Below are 15842 nucleotides of genomic sequence, written 5' to 3'. Positions count from 1 at the left end.
ACCTGCCCTGACCTCAGAATCTAAAAATACTGTTAATCCACATATCAACAGTTAAACCTGCATTAAATCAATAAACTATTAATTTGCACTTCTTATATGTATCTCATTAAAGGAGTCATACATACAGAATTGTCCAACTTCTATCTGTTGACATCTTACTTCGGTGTTTGAATACGCAAAATAATAAAGTGTCATGAGTTGTTATCAACTGGTGTTGCTAACAAGGACTAACCTTGTAACTGGTATTGCTAACAGCAGCTTGGTTTCTGGCTTGTTGTACTAGAACACGGTCAACTCAGGTGTGCTGTCATTCGCAGCTCTGACCTCCGACTCCTGAGTTAAATGGAATGCAGCATAATGACTATTACTGCTGAGTTGCATTGTGAGTGCTGAAGTATCCAATATTTGGAGCTTTACTCGTACTAGGGAAAAGTGAAGCACTATAGGTATTAGCTAAACAATTGGCTTATTAGTTAGTAACAAAGGACACAATTAATATTAATAAGTAATAAAAGAGATGCAAAGGTGTCTATGACTGAGTGCATTTTTTTTTATTTAAAAAAACTGTAAAAACAAAACATGAGTAAAGAAAAATAACAACTGAGAAAAACTCAAAATACCTTTCAAATGCTCGTTGAGAGCGGTGTTATTTTACTTTTTAGCATATGACAATATGGAGAGAAATGACATCTCACTAAAATAATTAAAAAATGGTGAATGACCATCATATTTAATAACATGATGATATAATTGCGCAGATTAATAATTTTAAAAAAAAACACAAAAAAACAGAAGTTTGATTTGTAATAAGATAAGAATCATCAAATGGTTCATGGCACTGTTATAATGAAGTTACTTTCAGTTCATTCAAAAATATGGCTAATTTGTCAGTAATGGGGCAAAACTACGAAACTATTTATTAATACTTTTAATATTTATAGTATTTATAGACTTTTTTTTGATTAATAAAAGAAAGACACCTTATACCTTTGTGCCAAGACACCACATACAGTATATTTTAAATATGGAGGATGTAACCTCTGACCTGAATGAACTGAAGGTAAATTTACAGTATACAACATGTCGAGCACGGCTCATTTCCAAAACAACTGTATCTGTAGTTTTGTTATGAAGCCAGGTTATGAGTTCCATACCGTAAACATGAAATTGTGCATAATATGTATTTCTTTCTAATATATACATATTATACAAAAATAAAATTCAGGAGCTTGATTATGCCCCAAAAGTGAAAATGTAAACACCATTTTCCCAAAACTTTAGCATTTTGGAGCAGTGTTACCAGAGCGAAGTGGATAGAATTAGCTGTTCCTCTCTTCGTATTGGAATAAACACTGTCCTCTTAAGTCCTTGGTAAGGCCTGCTAATCCATAATCCTACTAGCCCGTCATTGGCGCCGTTAGTCTCTCTGCAAAGCTTGTCCAACAACACACAGGTCAGGGTGTGATGCAGAGCGTAGCGTCGGTCTAAGGTTTGATTGGCTCTCCCATAATTCTTCTTCCCTGGTCAGTTCATCGTCCAACCTATCAGAATGAATGGAGAATGTTGTAATTAGCAACTGGGATGTGGGCCAGGAAGTGAGTTCACTCAGTTACTCTGGAAGAAGTCATGTCAGACCACATAGGTGCAAACTCCCCAAAATTAGATATCTGGAGTGTCACTACAAACTATTTTGACAAGTAGTCCTTGATATTCTCATCATTTAAAATAATGTAGCATTGAACACAGAAATGCAGAGAATTAAACACAGATAGATATAAAAGATATAAAAGACTAGCTTTATATCTTTCGATATGCTTCAGCCGAGTAAGGCAACAACATTTGACCCAGCCATGAATCAGTAAAAACAGTCTATTCATTTAGTATGTTGTGTACTTCAGGTAGATGGGCCATCATGTTTGTGGAATAATACTGTTGCTTTTTCTGTCATCTTTGAGCTCATTTCAGTCGTGTCTGATACTGATGTTTATTAAGAGTCAAATCTATCTGCTCTGGTGATTTTAACTGTATGTGTGTGTGTCAGCTATTAAAGGAAAGAAAGAAAGAAAGAAAGAAAGAAAGAAAGAAAGAAAGAAAGAAAGAAAGAAAGAAAAAGTCAGTTAAAGAACAAATAATTCCCAAAGATGGGAAAAAAAGCCATATTTATTTGTGATGTTTAACTTAAAAACATGGTAAACACTCACCCCTGTGAGCATATTGCTGGCTCACTCCCACAAGTCTCAGCCACTGAGATGCCTGGTGATCTTGGTGGCAGACCTAGGCTTGGCCTTCGATCTGAATGGCTACGTCGGATGAAGGGTCGAGGTCCTTGAACAGATACAGGAAACCTTCCACGACTCCCCAAAGTACGTGGGAGAAAAGCAACCCCAGCAGAGGTCCATGCTTGTGGGGGACTGGGAACTGGACAAGGCTGAGCCTCAAATAGGGATGAGGATGCAGGGCAGAAGACTGAACGTGCATTCCTAATCATCCTAGCACTAGATAAGTCTTCACTGCTGTTCTCCCTTGACCATCTTTGTACCTTTGGTGAAGCTGGTGGAGACGGTGCTTTGAAAGGATAGGAGGAGGGTGAATTTGAGTTTAAAATATTCTGCTTTGCAACAGGTGGGCTGGGGAGCCTCCCTTGAACTGCAGGTGGTGTGGGGAGTTTCCTGTTAACAGGGGGGCTAGAGGAAGAGGGTGGAGTAGGTTGTCTTTTGAAGTTGTGGGGACTGGGAAGTCTTCGATGTAGACTGCTTGGTGTAGAGGGTGTGGATGGTAACATCCGCCCCCTATACACAGGTGCCGCTACAGATGGTTGACTCCTGACCACTGAAGAAGGAGGCACTGTAGACACTTTCGTGTTAGATCCAGGCACTGAAAGGTTGCCACCATCTTGTATGTCTGCTGATTCCTCTTGACTGACTGATGGATTTGTTACTACATTACTTGTTGACAATTTCTGTGAGTCTGAAGGGTGTCTTAGGTGTATGGTTTTTCTGTCTTGGTGGTACAAGGAATCCTTTTCAGACCCAGGTGGGTCTGCCTCCTTTTGGACGTCTGGTTGACTTACCTTTGGTGAAGCAGATGCACCTTGTTGATCTGCTCTACCAAGGGTAGAAACTTTGGAAACTTGTGGCAGGCCTCCTTTACTTGGCAGCACTGTCACTGACTGAACTGAAGCCTTGAGTCGTTGTGATACAGCAGCCCTTTTTAACACGGGCGATTTTCCGATTTTTGTTGCCCCTTCATCAGCTACACCAGTTGAAAGACTCTGGGCACTTTCAAATGAATTGTCCATTAAAACTTCGAGTGGAGGAGGAGGAAGACTATCCAGATCTAAATCACTGGTTTTCTCAGAAGCAGTGGAATCAGTTCTACAGCTGGTTACTCCAGTACTAAGGACAGCTTCTACATTCCCTAAACCAGGTAACACAGGCACCCCACACTTCCGAACTCCTTTGAGAGGCCCCAGAACTTTAGGACCCTCTAGATCTTCTATTCCTTGACTGAAGGTATCAATCAGTCTTTTAACTGAGTTCCTGCCTCTGTAAAGGCCCGAAGATGGTCGTGGTGATGAAGGAGGGCTAGGGGGTGGGGTGGCTTTTATAGGACCCTTGGATGTTTTGTTGTCATTTAGTTTATCTTTTTCCACATTGCTGACTACATCCTGTTTTGTACCGTTGTGCCTTGTGAGGGCTGCTTTGTCATCAAGTGGTTTGGGATTGCTGTTCTTCTTAGGTGAAGAATTTTTGCGGTTTATTGCTGGAGATTGTGCCGGTGAGGCTCCTTGATTTTGTTTTGAAGGAGCAATCTTCATGTTTCCACCTGCCTTGCTTTTACTCATCCTCTGCAACCTGTGGTTTAAATCCTTCTGGGTCCGTTCTAGTTCAAGCAGAGTTGGATCCTCTCCTTTGCTCCGCAGGGATTCTGCTGACTGGGAGCGTCGCTCTCTAGCAACTGGGGTCTTTTTTACCACTGCCCTCCGAACAGGTGCTGTTGTTTGAGGCCTTTTTGGAGATTGTTTCTCATCTGTCCACTGGCGTTTACTGGTTTTTGGGCTCCCAACTGCCTTTGTTTTGGCACTAGCATTCTGTGATGGGACAAACTGTATCCTACCACTTATAGCATTTTTCATTCTTAGAGTCATTTCCACATTTTGAGGATTCTCTATTCGCTTTGGGGGTAGGCGGCGTGGGTATTGTTGTTCATGATCTACAGGTGAAGAATGTGATCGCTTTCTAAACCCTACTTGCACATCTTCCATGTCTCTATCCATATCCTCATCGTCATCATTGTCTTCTTCCTCCCCATAATCTAAGGAGACTGATCCTAGCAATGAGTCTCTGTGGTAATTAGCCATTATGGTACATGCAGAACCTAATGAGTTGAGTGAAGTTAGGGAAAGACTTGGACTTATTTGACTTGCAAGCTTTTGCGTAGATATTTCTTGCCTAATGTCCATCGAGGTGTATCCCACAGGACTGGCACTAGTAGTTCTATGTGTCCCAGTGGAGGCACAACTCTCTCGTCTATGGCGTCTTTCAGATCCAGCAAGGGATTCATTCTCAGCTCCAATACCACTGTCCTCGCTAAAGAGAGCCGAATCCTCTGGCCCAGGCTTGCGCAGAGAGGCCAATTCAATGCGAGATAAGAGTTGCATTAGCCTAGTCTCTACTGCACGTTTGACTTTCAGTTTCTCCTCTAAAAGCTCAGAGACAGAGGCAAAGTACTCCACTGCCTCCTCTAAAGCAGAGTCCCCAATTCCACCAACCGTCTGGCTCACATTTCGCATTCTCTGTGTGGTGTACTGAAGCAGCTGCTGCAACAAATCCGGAGGGGGCTCAATATTAGCACAGCCAGACTTCAAAGGTGGAGAAGATGAGAGGTTTTTCATTTGACTTGGCCATGCAAGATGTTCTCCATTTTCTTTTAAAACTTTTTCTCCCTCATCTGCCATTTCTTCCAGCCCCTGAATCATTTCCTCATAGCGTAGAGCCATAAAAGCAACCATAGTTTGCACAGAAACCTGTGTTTGGGTTGCCTGTTCCAGAAGTCCCAGTAAATCATCATATTTGTTTATGCTGGGATTCAAGAAGGCATAAGCAGCTTGGTGAGCTTTTACCAAAGGTTCTGGGAAGTCCACCTTCTGTTCTGTAAATGGTTTGTCCTTGTCTTTCTTTTTTGGACCCTTAATACCTCTGCTATTTTTCTTTGTTTTTTTGCCAGGCTTTTTTTCTGTTATATCCTGCTTGTCAACAGTTTTGTCCTTTCTCTGTGAAGTTGTGTTGTTGTCTATTCCTTGACTCCCAACTTTATCCATGTTTACTGCCTCAGGAGCTAGGTCAGACACATATCTCTTTTTTTGCGGTGTCATATGAGCCTCTTTCTGAAATACCTGGCTTTGTCCAGCTGCCTTTTTCTCCTTTGTATCTCCATCTGTTGATCCAGTTGAAGTATGATTCTCTCCCTCTTCAAAGTGGGAATCTCTGGGGCTTTCTTGAGGTGCATGGGGAAGCATTCTTCCCTTCCTCATGGGACCAAGTGTCCCAAAATTGTTTCCTCTGGATGGTGAGCACCCCATTTTGAATGCTTTCAATACAAGCAGATATGTGTGTCTTCTACAAGACGCCAACACAGCAGTGCAGTGAATTATGCAAAGAAAAGCCAAGGTCCTTAGCCACCTGCTGTATCTGTCATTTTCAGATGGCCGAGGTTGTCGAGATGTGTAAGATCACTCTCCACAAGGATGCAACCAAAACAAAACACTGACACATCCATTTTGCAAATCTCTCCCACTTGTCATAGAAAATAATTCCACAGATTGATGGTCATGTTTGTAAAAAAAAAATTAAAATCCTTGTAGCGTGCTCAGAAATACATCCTCCTCCACCTTACAAAGGACAAGCAGCTGAGAGGATTACTGAGGCTTTCAGTGAACTCCTCAGCGTGCACATATGTCATGCAAAGGCATATAACACTCACCTACTTGTAAGACTATAAGCTTATTTACTTAATGAGAGCTGGCCTCAGGTGGCTTTTTATAGCCTGCAAAACAATATCTCCCTATTTAGCCCTAGCCATTCCCATTGCAAAAAGACAATAAAAAATAATAATAATGAAAAATAATATTTTCAATTAAATAAGGCCTTTATGCAGATACAGTTTTATTCAGATACCAGTTACTAATAGTTATATTCTATGCAATACCCCTAATGTAAATAAACATTGATAATGTATTATCTAAAAACTGGCTTTAATACCTTTGTCATACATTTCTACAGTAAGTTATTTTGGGGATTTACTGATCCTCTTTTAACTTCTATATCTAGCATCAGTGCACTGGAACAGTGAGCCAATATCTAAAATAACCTGCCTCTTAGTAGTACACACTAAAATGAAAGAAGACGAAGAAGAAGAAGAAGAAGAAGAAGAAGAAGAAGAAGAAGATTTTAGTAGCCAATCTTTCCCCTCTGGGCTTTATTAATAATTCTGTCAAAGGAAATAATAAAATTAAAATGGTTTAAATTAGAATGGCAACAAGGTGCTACAGGAAGTGTTACAGGAAACTGACAGTTTTACACCATCCATGTCCTGTGTAACCCATTTGCCCCCAACATGTTCTTGCACTACAATCATGAAACTACTGATCGTTTTGCATTTTCCTTTTTTGTGTTTATTGTACCTCTGTCTCTATCATCTCTGTCAAGTCATCATTTACATTGACCGGAGAGGGAGGGGCGAAGAAGGAAGCAAAAGAAGACGAAGAAGAACGTGAACGGTCTCCTCCTCCGCGTGCACGCGGACTGCTTTGAATGATTGGCGCGGACCCAGAAGCGCGTTCCCAAACTACCTTCTTCTCTGGTTAGTACGAAAAGCTGAATGATAGCTCATAACTTTTTAGCTTTTTTAATGCGTTGTAATAGCTAGCATTCTCCCCTGTTCTCAATGAAAATATATACTTTCGCGCTGAGCGTTATTAGTTTCGGTCCCGTCGCGTCACTAATACAAGTGTTAGTGAAACTGAAGTCTGTGGACATTTCATTTAAAGGTAACGTAATGTTAGCTAGCTAATTGCTCATCTCTGCGCTATTCACTGAAGCCGAAGTCAAGAACCGCGGAGGTGAGGACCTAGTTGATGCAGGTTTTTTTTTAATCTAAGACCCCATTGCTAAGTTTATTGTTAAGTTTGCTTCCTATGAACTGTGAGTTGTCAGCTTTTCTGCTTGGTGGCTGACAGCTATCTTAGTAACTGGTTGTCATTTAGACGTACTGAGTAAATGTAAGTTGTAAATTACCTCCTGATGGTGTGTATATTGAACAAGCAAAATGAAGGAACCTTATTTTGGGTTTGTAGCTAAGCAAGTCAAGCCCATTTTATTTATATAGCTAAATATCAAAATTCAAAGGACATTACAATCTTTACAGCATATGGCACCCTCTGTTCTCTGGCCCTGGCTTTGGATAAGGACCCCTGCCACCCAGACAAAAAATAAAATAAAATAGTAGACACGTCAGGAACAATATATGTGGTGTATATAGAACAACCCTGGGTTTCCGTAGATTAAATCTTAACAAGGAATTAAATCCACAAATCTAAAAATAAGGCCTTATTGGTGTTAAAGTGTCTCAAATAGAGCTTTCAAAAGTCTTAAAAAGGAGAAGACATAGAAGACATCATTTTTTTCTGAATTTTTTTTCAAAATATCAAAGAATGCCTTTTCACCAACATCACCAAAAAGTCATGTTTTATATTACAATGAATATTTGGGCAAAAGCCTCCCTTATATTATGTAACTATTGGTTTCAAATGTTGGTTCTTGGTTCTTCTTTTCCTTCAGTTTTGGCTGTTGTAAAATTGGTCTTAAATTCAATTCTCAGTGACTTAAATCCCACTGTCTTTAAGCTTTAGAACCCTGATAAGCACTATAACAAAATTACAGATAAAATACACAGATGATGTACATTTTTCGACCTCATGCCTCTCCTCCTTCTCCTCCTCAGAACACACCATACACCTGTCCACTGCAGATGATCTAAACTGAAGCATGATGAAGCACACACATAGCTGGTGCCAACCTTCCCCCTCAAGAAATGCTGGAGTCAAGCCCAATGGTTCAAACTCGCTCCCAAACAGAAGAGGTCTGCGGCTCAAAAGAGCCAATGGCCGAGATGCCCGGGGCCCACCTGGGAAGAGCCAGTCGTGCCAGCATCGAGATGAGACATGTTTGGCTAAAATGACCTTACCCCCAACAATCGTGATCCAGCGGCAGGAAATGGCATCGTTCTTCAGCCTTTTGGGTACATAAATAGTCTCAGTAAAAAAACATTAATTCAGCAGCACAAAAATGATCAGTTTTACATTTAAACTTGAAAAGAATTTGAAAATGTGTGGCATTTGATATTAAATAATTATGTTTGGTTACAGATGATGAGCTGATCCATGACTTTCTGTGGATGGACCGTTGCTGTAAAATGACAGATAAGGTAAAATGCTAAGCAAATGATTATGCAAAAGTAAGATGATTTTTAAGATGCTTTCTCACTACAACTTTTCTCCCTATTTCATCAGTACCTTTTAGCCATGACCTTCGTGTACTTCAAAAGGGCTCGCTTCACTCTCGCTGAATACACCAGGAAGAACTTTTTCATTGCACTGTGAGTTTCAAAGAAAGAAAAAAAGAAATCTGCTTTTGTTTCTTGTTATTCTCATAAAAGTGTGTGTCACTGCCTTTACTACAACAGCTGGGAAAAACTGTAATTTGACTCCTGTGTTACATCTCTAGGTATCTTGCCAACACCATGGAGGAGGATGATGAAGAGAGCAAGTACGAGATATTTCCATGGGCGCTGGGCACGAACTGGAGGAAGCAGTTTCCCCGCTTCCTCAAGCAGCGAGACAAGCTGTGGGCACGAGTCGAGTACAGAGCTGGTGTCAGCAGGCGCTGCTGCGAGGAGGTACACATGAGTGTAATTGCCTGAGGAGACTGATAAATGCTGTTTCTCTGGGAGTCTTTTTGCTGCACAGTGCAGTTTTTATTGTGCTGCTTAATGCCAGAAGTGACATCTGTCTTTTTTTTCGTCTGATGGAGCTGTATTTATGCATTTCTCGATCTGTGTCTCCCTATCTCTGTCCTCCAGGTGATGGCCATTGTGTCCTCTCATGTTATATGGCAGCGTGAGAGGTCAGAGCACCACAGCGGCGCTCAGCGGCAGTACGGGGACCGAGATTGCACTCGTATTCCCCGCGGGCCCTCGGCCTCTCCGGTCTCCTGCTCCCTGTGTAACCGCAGCTCCGGGATAGATAATGGCCCGGGCTCTTCTTATCTCTCCAGACGCTCTTCTGCACAGAGTCCAAACCCGCCCTTTCCACACCCTTTCACCTCCACACTGAGGTTGGAGTTCACCCCGCCGAGGGCTGCAGCCCCTCACAGGAAGGCGATGGAGACTAAGAGCCAGGCGCAGAATTCCCGCTGCTGCTGTGCCGAGGAGGTTCCCAGTAGGTATGATATTTCCCAAAAGCAAAAGGCTGAAATGATCATAAAATCTCAGGACTCTTTTTAAATTAAGAGGTGTTTCCTGAAAGCATTATAACTAAAAGAATAGAAATTACAAGAACCTCCTGCACACCTGTACAGTAGGGTAGTACTGCAATAAATAACTACTTTCCTGATTATTCTTGTGATTAATCTATTATTTATTTAGTCTATAAAATGTGAAAATGTTAAAAATGTTCATCATAATTTACATTTACAATAATAAATGTCAATAAAAGGCAGCAAACATTTACATTTACAGGGCTCCCACAGTCATGGAAAAGTCCTGCAAATTCACAGTCACATTTCCCAGGCCTAGTAAAGTAATGGAATGTAAAGAAATTGGTGAAAGTTTTGAAAAAGTTATTGAACTTTGTTGTGTGTGATGAAATTGTTACAGGAACCCTCCATGGATAACCTTCCACGTCATTTAACGTAACGGCAAACGTATTTTCTGTAACTGTCGGCGTAACGTAGCTCTAATATGCATCGATGTGTGACGTTTTTTTGACGTTCGCCATCACGTACAAGCGTCAGAGTTCCTGCCGTCCTCTCATGCATGCCAGCAAGCTGCAGTTATGTTTGAAAAGAGTTTGAATCTGATATGTTTGAAATACTTTTTAAAATTTTTACTATGGGTCCTTGAGAAGTCATGGAAAAGTTTTGAAATTTTGTCTGTGAAAATACGTGAGAGCCCTACATTTAAGCTGCCAAATGTTTATCATTTTGCTTGAAAAATGACTGCTTTTGTTTGACTAATCGTTATAAGAGGCTCTGAAATTTGCAGGAATAGCCAAGAACTATGTCGTTTTTATGTTTGATCATAAAACATAATACAGTTTATATTTATGGTGCATATGTTGTTTGCTTAAAAAAAAAAAATCATCAGTGATGGATTTGTAGTTTTATGAAGACATCTGTCTCAAGCAGCAGCTTTATTAATCAGAGGTCACTTTGTTAAATTACTGTGTCTGGATTATGTGCAGATGTGATTTAGCTGGATTACACCTGCCAGATATTTTACAAAGCAGGATTAGAGAGTGAAAGTGGAAAAGATGATGCTGTGTGTGTGATACAGACTTCAACTGAAAGGAAACTTGAAAATGAGGTTTAGGATTAATTCTAGTGCGATGACTCTTAATAATATAATTTCAGAAGATATTTCATGTTTCCAGCTGTGCTAAACTACTTTTTTTTTATCCTCTGTCTGTGTCAGGGGATGAGTCTCCCTGTGGGTCCACATATGACCCCTCCATGGACTGGATCTGCGAGGAGTAGAGCGTCGCACTACCTCAGCAGCACTGACCTAACTGTTCTGTGTGTCGCTGTCTCACCTCTTTAACACCACTTTCATGGTGAAGTAAAGGTCTAAATCACAAGTGCAACTCACTAGTTTGTTCACTTCTTTCTATGTGAACGTGGTACTGATTCAACATAACCGCGGTATGAACAAAGTTTACCATCAAAGTATGAGCTATTGTCATTTCATGCATTATACTGTGACAGAAACATGCAGTAAGATTGATGTGAAACACCAAAAAGCCTTTGTAAAGATGTGTTTAACCTGCACTGAGTTCTTGCTATTTATTTATATATTTATTTATTATATTTATGTACTGAAGCACTTCCGGGTTCTTTCCACACTTATTCACAAATGACACTGTCAAGAAATTAGTTTATTTTGAATCAAAGTTGAGCCTCTGATACATGTCCTTAAAAAAACTGGGATTCTACTGGGTGTGTTTTTAGTGTTGTTGCCAATGTGCCTGTTTAATGATCCAACACCGCCTCTAGAGTTTTCAATAAAGGTTTGAGCTGAAGTTTGTGTTTTTGAGAGTCTTTATTACAATCTGCTTTTATGCACTCAGCTAAGTTTCATTACAGCAATGGGAAACATATGCCTGAATGCCTCAGGCTTGACAACCTTCTTTTTGCAAATATGTTGCTCTTTACATGCAATTATTGTGTGCAGGATCATACTGATTTATATTTACAGAGCAAATTTAACTAATTTTACTGATAATTTACAGTCTGGGATTTTGACTTTGCAATCACAATCTAGCCATTAAATAATAATAAAAAAAGACGACAGTAAACATTTTGACCATTTATTTTTTAAATGATCTACAGTGAGGACATTATTAATTATGTCATAATATTTTTGTTAAAGTTTCCTCATGGGCAGAACAGCTATGGCACAAACTTCCTCAGTTTCACCAGGAATGCTGAAAATGGAAAAGCAGACAATGAGTGTTTATTCATATCATATACACACTGTTAGACTGAGTGGAAATGCTTTAATATCTGACCTGTGTGGCTATTTTGTTCATGATGAGGTCTGCCAAGATATGGAATACTCCCAAAGGCTGGGTGTTTGTCTTTGGTCATCATCTCTGAAATATGACGGTAAAATTTCAACTAAACATCAATGAATTAAACACAAGCACAGTGGCCTGTCGCGTTCCTTTAAATCACCTTTGTCAGACTTATCCGATGTCTCCCCCTTCTCCCTCTGGTCTTTATCCTGCACCGGAGTGTTCCTGACGCAGTACCTCCCGTTTTTCTGGAGGGCCGGGGTCACCAACCAATCTCGGACTGGAACCTCAATGACGCGTTCACACAGCAAAGGGAGCGATGTACATCGAAGCCCTTCCAGCAGGTCCACGACCTGTGTTAGACTGTGTTACAGAGATACAGAGAGCTGTTAGGTCTGCTCTGTTGCAGCATCACAACCCAATCTAAAACAGAATTTTGGACTTTTATTTATAAAGGAGTGTTTTTAAGTTAAGTATTTGCAAATTCTACTTACGTACATTTAAAAAATGACAAATCTAACTTGCGCCTTGTAAATGATCTGAATACAACTTGCACCATTAATGACAGCACTTTACTGAGTGTGCATGCACACAGCTGAACACCATAAATGTTTTATGGGATGTCATACCTTCTGTTTTCTTTTTCTTTGTATTTCACTCATTTTGTTTATATATATATATATATATATATATATATATATATATATATATATATTTTTTTTTTTTAATTATTTTTTTTTTAATTAAAAACACATCACACTTTAAAGACATTTGGGGAACAATACAGTTATTATACTTTCTTGCCGAGACATCATGTCTGAATGGTAAATATGAAGCCAGCAGCTGAAAAATAATCACTTAGCAGTAACTCCAAAGCGCTCTAATTTGCACATTATATCACCTTTAATTTGTACAAAATACAGCGTGAAAATGAAATGTGGTTTTGTTGAGTACAAACAGTCTGAAGTATGTTTGCGCCCATATTTGTTTTAGGTCTGGTTTAAGGGGTGACAGAGAGGCACTGGAGATACACACTTGGCGACGTAGACAGCACAGACAGCTCCAGGGTGCAGATGTGGAATCACAGTGGGTAAAACCAGCTGTGGGCAGGTCATGTCGAGAGCAACCTACAACACACAGAATCCATCCAACGAATGAGTAAGTGACACAAAATCTAATTCCTGGACTCTTAAAGCATATAATCAAGTGTTTCTGTGTTGTGGTTAGTTTAAACACTCTCAGTCTGTGTTTACAGACACTGACCGAGTGGAATCCCTGTGAAGCGAGGAGCGAGGAAGCAGTGCTGAGGTCGGCATGGTGAAACTGGACGTTGTCGGGCCACTCCTCTCCTCGTCGCAGACTCCAAGACGACCTCCAGCGATTGTAGTTGAGCACCGCTCTCCTGTGGTGGTCCTGCCTGACCTCCACACTCAGCACGCTGCCCCTACAGCCAACTGGGAGAAACAAAAACATGCTGCGGATGTCAGTTCTGTTACCTTCAAACAGACATGTCATTATAGCGTGCAAGATCTAAACTCTGACTCTCTATGCTTCCATCTCAGTCTTAATAACGGAGGACGATGATGATGTATGAAAGGTGCACACCTGCTCTGGACAGTAACAGAGACAAGCCCCCGGACCCAGATCCTGACTCTAGCACACAGTCTCCCTCTGTGACATCCATCATCAGGAGCATAGTAGCTGCATCCTGGGAAAAGAGAAAGAGACATAACAAAGTATGTGTTGGACAAAAACTCTGGAAGATGATGACGCACAAACTCTACCTTAGGGTAGGCGATGGCCGCCCCCCTCTTCATTAACAGCACGTAATCCTCCAGAGTGGCCCGACGTATGAGGATGGGAGCCCTTCTGTGTGTATTCAGGAAGCAACCTGCAGGCTTTCCAACTATGTCATTGTGCTCGATCACCCCCCAGCTGCTGTGCAAAATGGCCTTCATCTTAAGTTCAAACATCTTCCTGAATGCCACCTCTCCTTTCTTACGATACTCAGCGACAAGCAGCTCCCCGAACACAAGGAGGCTCTCCCCTGGAAGAACGTTCAACTGAGTGTCTGAGGATTTTGTCTTTTTGGTTGCATCTGATGCATGATCATCCTCTTTTTGGGGTCCAATATCCTCTTGTGTGTGCTGGATGCTTGTGTCCTCTTCGTCTTCTTGCTGCTTCTGCTCTCGGAGCTGCATCACCTCGGGGCTCAGGGCTTCCTTAGGCAGCAGGTTACTGATCCTCTCCAGTGGGGACAGGGGACGCCTCCCTCTAGACAGCAGCCCTTGCCTGGAGGTCAGCGGTGAGGAGCTGTCTCCCTCATTCTCGTTACATTTCACAGAAGCAGTTGAAAGAGCTCTGATCTCCATCCTACATTTATGGAGTTTTGCAAATATGTCTCTGCTGCAGAGATGCCTCTGAGCGGGTGTGCTAACTCTCACCAGTCTGTGCATTAACAGGAGTCCAGCAAAGGGCATTTGCACAGTCATTCTGTTAAACTATAGCGTAATAAATAAAATAAGGGCTGTGTCCTGATCTCCTCTCCAGTGAATTAACAGCAGATGAAACCCAGTAAATAACAGCTGTAGTTGTTATATACGAATTTCTGCGACATAAACAAGTCAACGTGAACATATAGGCAAACCTAGATGAGAGTCCAGTCACTCCATCCAGTCATTCATATAGTAACAACTTCCAATTCGCTCGTCTTCGTTTCCAGTAAGCCGGGCTATAGGGGCTATATTTTCAGCCGGAGGTCACCATGCTGGAAAACACACGTGATCGACGTCATAACTGAGCGACACATGTAGTAATTAAAGTCCACCAGCAGAGGGCGACATTGTAACTATGCTTTTTAAAAAGATATATTTCTCATTTCACACTCAAACAGACATTATACTGGAAAAAACAGCACTCATATCGCTCTGTTGCTTTTGTTATTATTTTTCTGTCCAATAACCGGCAGTACATGGACCACTATTTGAAATAGTGAAGCTACAGAGCAAAAACTCAGATCATTTGATCAAATATAAATATTACACACCTTATGAAACTGCCCAGTTGTAGAGGGCTAATGTAGCTATGGCTCTGCAAAAATGTCAAGGTTGAAAGCAAACCACACGATATTTAAATAGAAATTGTGTCTTTCTATCAAATATGAGATCTAATTAAATATGCACCTTTTTTCCTGAATAAATTTCCAGAACATAAATAAAACTTTAATGTGTAGTTTGAACTTTTTTTTCACCCGACAGATCTCATCTCAAAATTGACCAGTGCATGATAAAATAATGTTTTCACCTTGGGTGTCTAACCTATAGTACAACACATACATATAATATGTATGTTGTTGATGCAAGTCTTTGAAAAGTAGGAATGTGGACATCCAACAAAGGGATGTGTATGCCTGTAGAGTGTTTATTTATAGTATTATTATTTATAGTATTATTTAGTATTTATTTCTTGTAAAACACATTGGAATAATGGCATCAGTTCTTTAGACAGTCTTGTTATTTCTATTGAGACTATGTGACATAAAATGCGATATTTACAGCAGCCATAAATGGTAAATATTGAGTTCTGTGAGATGTAAACTTGCTTTGCTATTCAAACTACAACAAAAGAGCAGCAAGTGGAGAGATGCATGGACAGATTTAGGTTCATACTTTCTTGTCCTTTATACAGGAAATTTGTTTTCACAGTCTGTACACTCAAAACATATAACACACAGATATAAACGGACAAGAGCATCACCATAAACACAGTTACAGTGTACAAAGGATATTTAAAACAGTAATGGCACAAAATTTCTCCCAAAGTGGAATTTCTTGCAATGTGCTTGTTTGTATCTGCATCTGACCGAGTGGAAGAAGTTGGTGACCTTTATCATAAAGGTCATTAAATTCTTATAGCAGGGACACTATGACTGCAACAAGTAACATTATTTATGAACCTGAAAGGATCCAGATTAGTTTTAATGCAACAGTGTATC

The 15842-nt window shown here is 40.5% G+C and overlaps 3 protein-coding genes across 5 annotated transcripts; 1 reads left to right on the top strand and 2 right to left on the bottom strand.

The window, feature by feature from the left end:
- Positions 1-535: 535 nt before the first annotated feature.
- pcare1 (photoreceptor cilium actin regulator 1) lies at positions 536-5944 on the bottom strand. The gene is made up of 2 exons (XM_042500329.2): positions 2202-5944; positions 536-1541 (listed from the first exon to the last, which is right to left on the bottom strand). The coding sequence occupies exons 1-2, from the start codon at positions 5579-5581 to the stop codon at positions 1418-1420; spliced, it is 3504 nt and encodes a 1167-aa protein (XP_042356263.2). The 5' UTR covers positions 5582-5944; the 3' UTR covers positions 536-1417.
- Positions 5945-6706: 762 nt separating this feature from the next.
- spdya (speedy/RINGO cell cycle regulator family member A) lies at positions 6707-11345 on the top strand. Of its 3 annotated transcripts, none has more exons than XM_042500085.2 (7): positions 6707-6861; positions 8002-8298; positions 8426-8484; positions 8570-8655; positions 8784-8955; positions 9139-9496; positions 10750-11345. In XM_042500085.2, the coding sequence occupies exons 2-7, from the start codon at positions 8046-8048 to the stop codon at positions 10809-10811; spliced, it is 990 nt and encodes a 329-aa protein (XP_042356019.2). In that variant the 5' UTR covers positions 6707-6861; positions 8002-8045; the 3' UTR covers positions 10812-11345. The 3 variants fall into 3 exon arrangements, with proteins under 3 accessions (XP_042356019.2, XP_042356018.2, XP_042356021.2); XM_042500084.2 differs by having other exon boundaries at positions 6816-7120; XM_042500087.2 differs by having other exon boundaries at positions 6816-7120; positions 9139-9500.
- A 282-nt stretch (positions 11346-11627) lies between these two features.
- trmt61b (tRNA methyltransferase 61B) lies at positions 11628-14663 on the bottom strand. Its single transcript, XM_042500083.2, has 7 exons — positions 13633-14663; positions 13454-13556; positions 13112-13302; positions 12884-12975; positions 12009-12211; positions 11843-11926; positions 11628-11758 (listed from the first exon to the last, which is right to left on the bottom strand). Exons 1-7 carry the CDS (start codon positions 14338-14340, stop codon positions 11724-11726), a joined length of 1416 nt encoding a protein of 471 aa, XP_042356017.2. The 5' UTR covers positions 14341-14663; the 3' UTR covers positions 11628-11723.
- Positions 14664-15842: the final 1179 nt, after the last annotated feature.

This window comes from Plectropomus leopardus, chromosome 14 (genome assembly GCF_026936395.1).
Source record: "Plectropomus leopardus strain MGB_pleo_1.0 chromosome 14, ASM2693639v1, whole genome shotgun sequence".
NCBI classification, from domain to species: Eukaryota; Metazoa; Chordata; class Actinopteri; order Perciformes; family Serranidae; genus Plectropomus; species Plectropomus leopardus.
The sequence above is the reverse complement of the archived record's forward strand: the minus strand, read 5'-3'. Positions and strand labels throughout refer to the sequence as shown.

Bases quoted from the DNA above. Each gene is read 5' to 3' on its own strand.
- pcare1 (XM_042500329.2), bottom strand. From the start codon at position 5,581: ATGGGGTGCTCACCATCCAGAGGAAACAATTTTGGGACACTTGGTCCC. The intron at 1,542-2,201 runs GTGAGTGTTTAC...TCATTCTGATAG, and splicing joins CCAGCAATATGCTCACAGGG to GTTGGACGATGAACTGACCA.
- spdya (XM_042500085.2), top strand. From the start codon at position 8,046: ATGATGAAGCACACACATAGCTGGTGCCAACCTTCCCCCTCAAGAAAT. The intron at 8,299-8,425 runs GTACATAAATAG...GTTTGGTTACAG, and splicing joins ATCGTTCTTCAGCCTTTTGG to ATGATGAGCTGATCCATGAC. The intron at 8,956-9,138 runs GTACACATGAGT...TCTGTCCTCCAG, and splicing joins GCAGGCGCTGCTGCGAGGAG to GTGATGGCCATTGTGTCCTC.
- trmt61b (XM_042500083.2), bottom strand. From the start codon at position 14,340: ATGACTGTGCAAATGCCCTTTGCTGGACTCCTGTTAATGCACAGACTG. The intron at 13,557-13,632 runs GTAGAGTTTGTG...CTCTTTTCCCAG, and splicing joins CGGCCATCGCCTACCCTAAG to GATGCAGCTACTATGCTCCT. The intron at 13,303-13,453 runs GTGTGCACCTTT...TGTTTCTCCCAG, and splicing joins TCTGTTACTGTCCAGAGCAG to TTGGCTGTAGGGGCAGCGTG.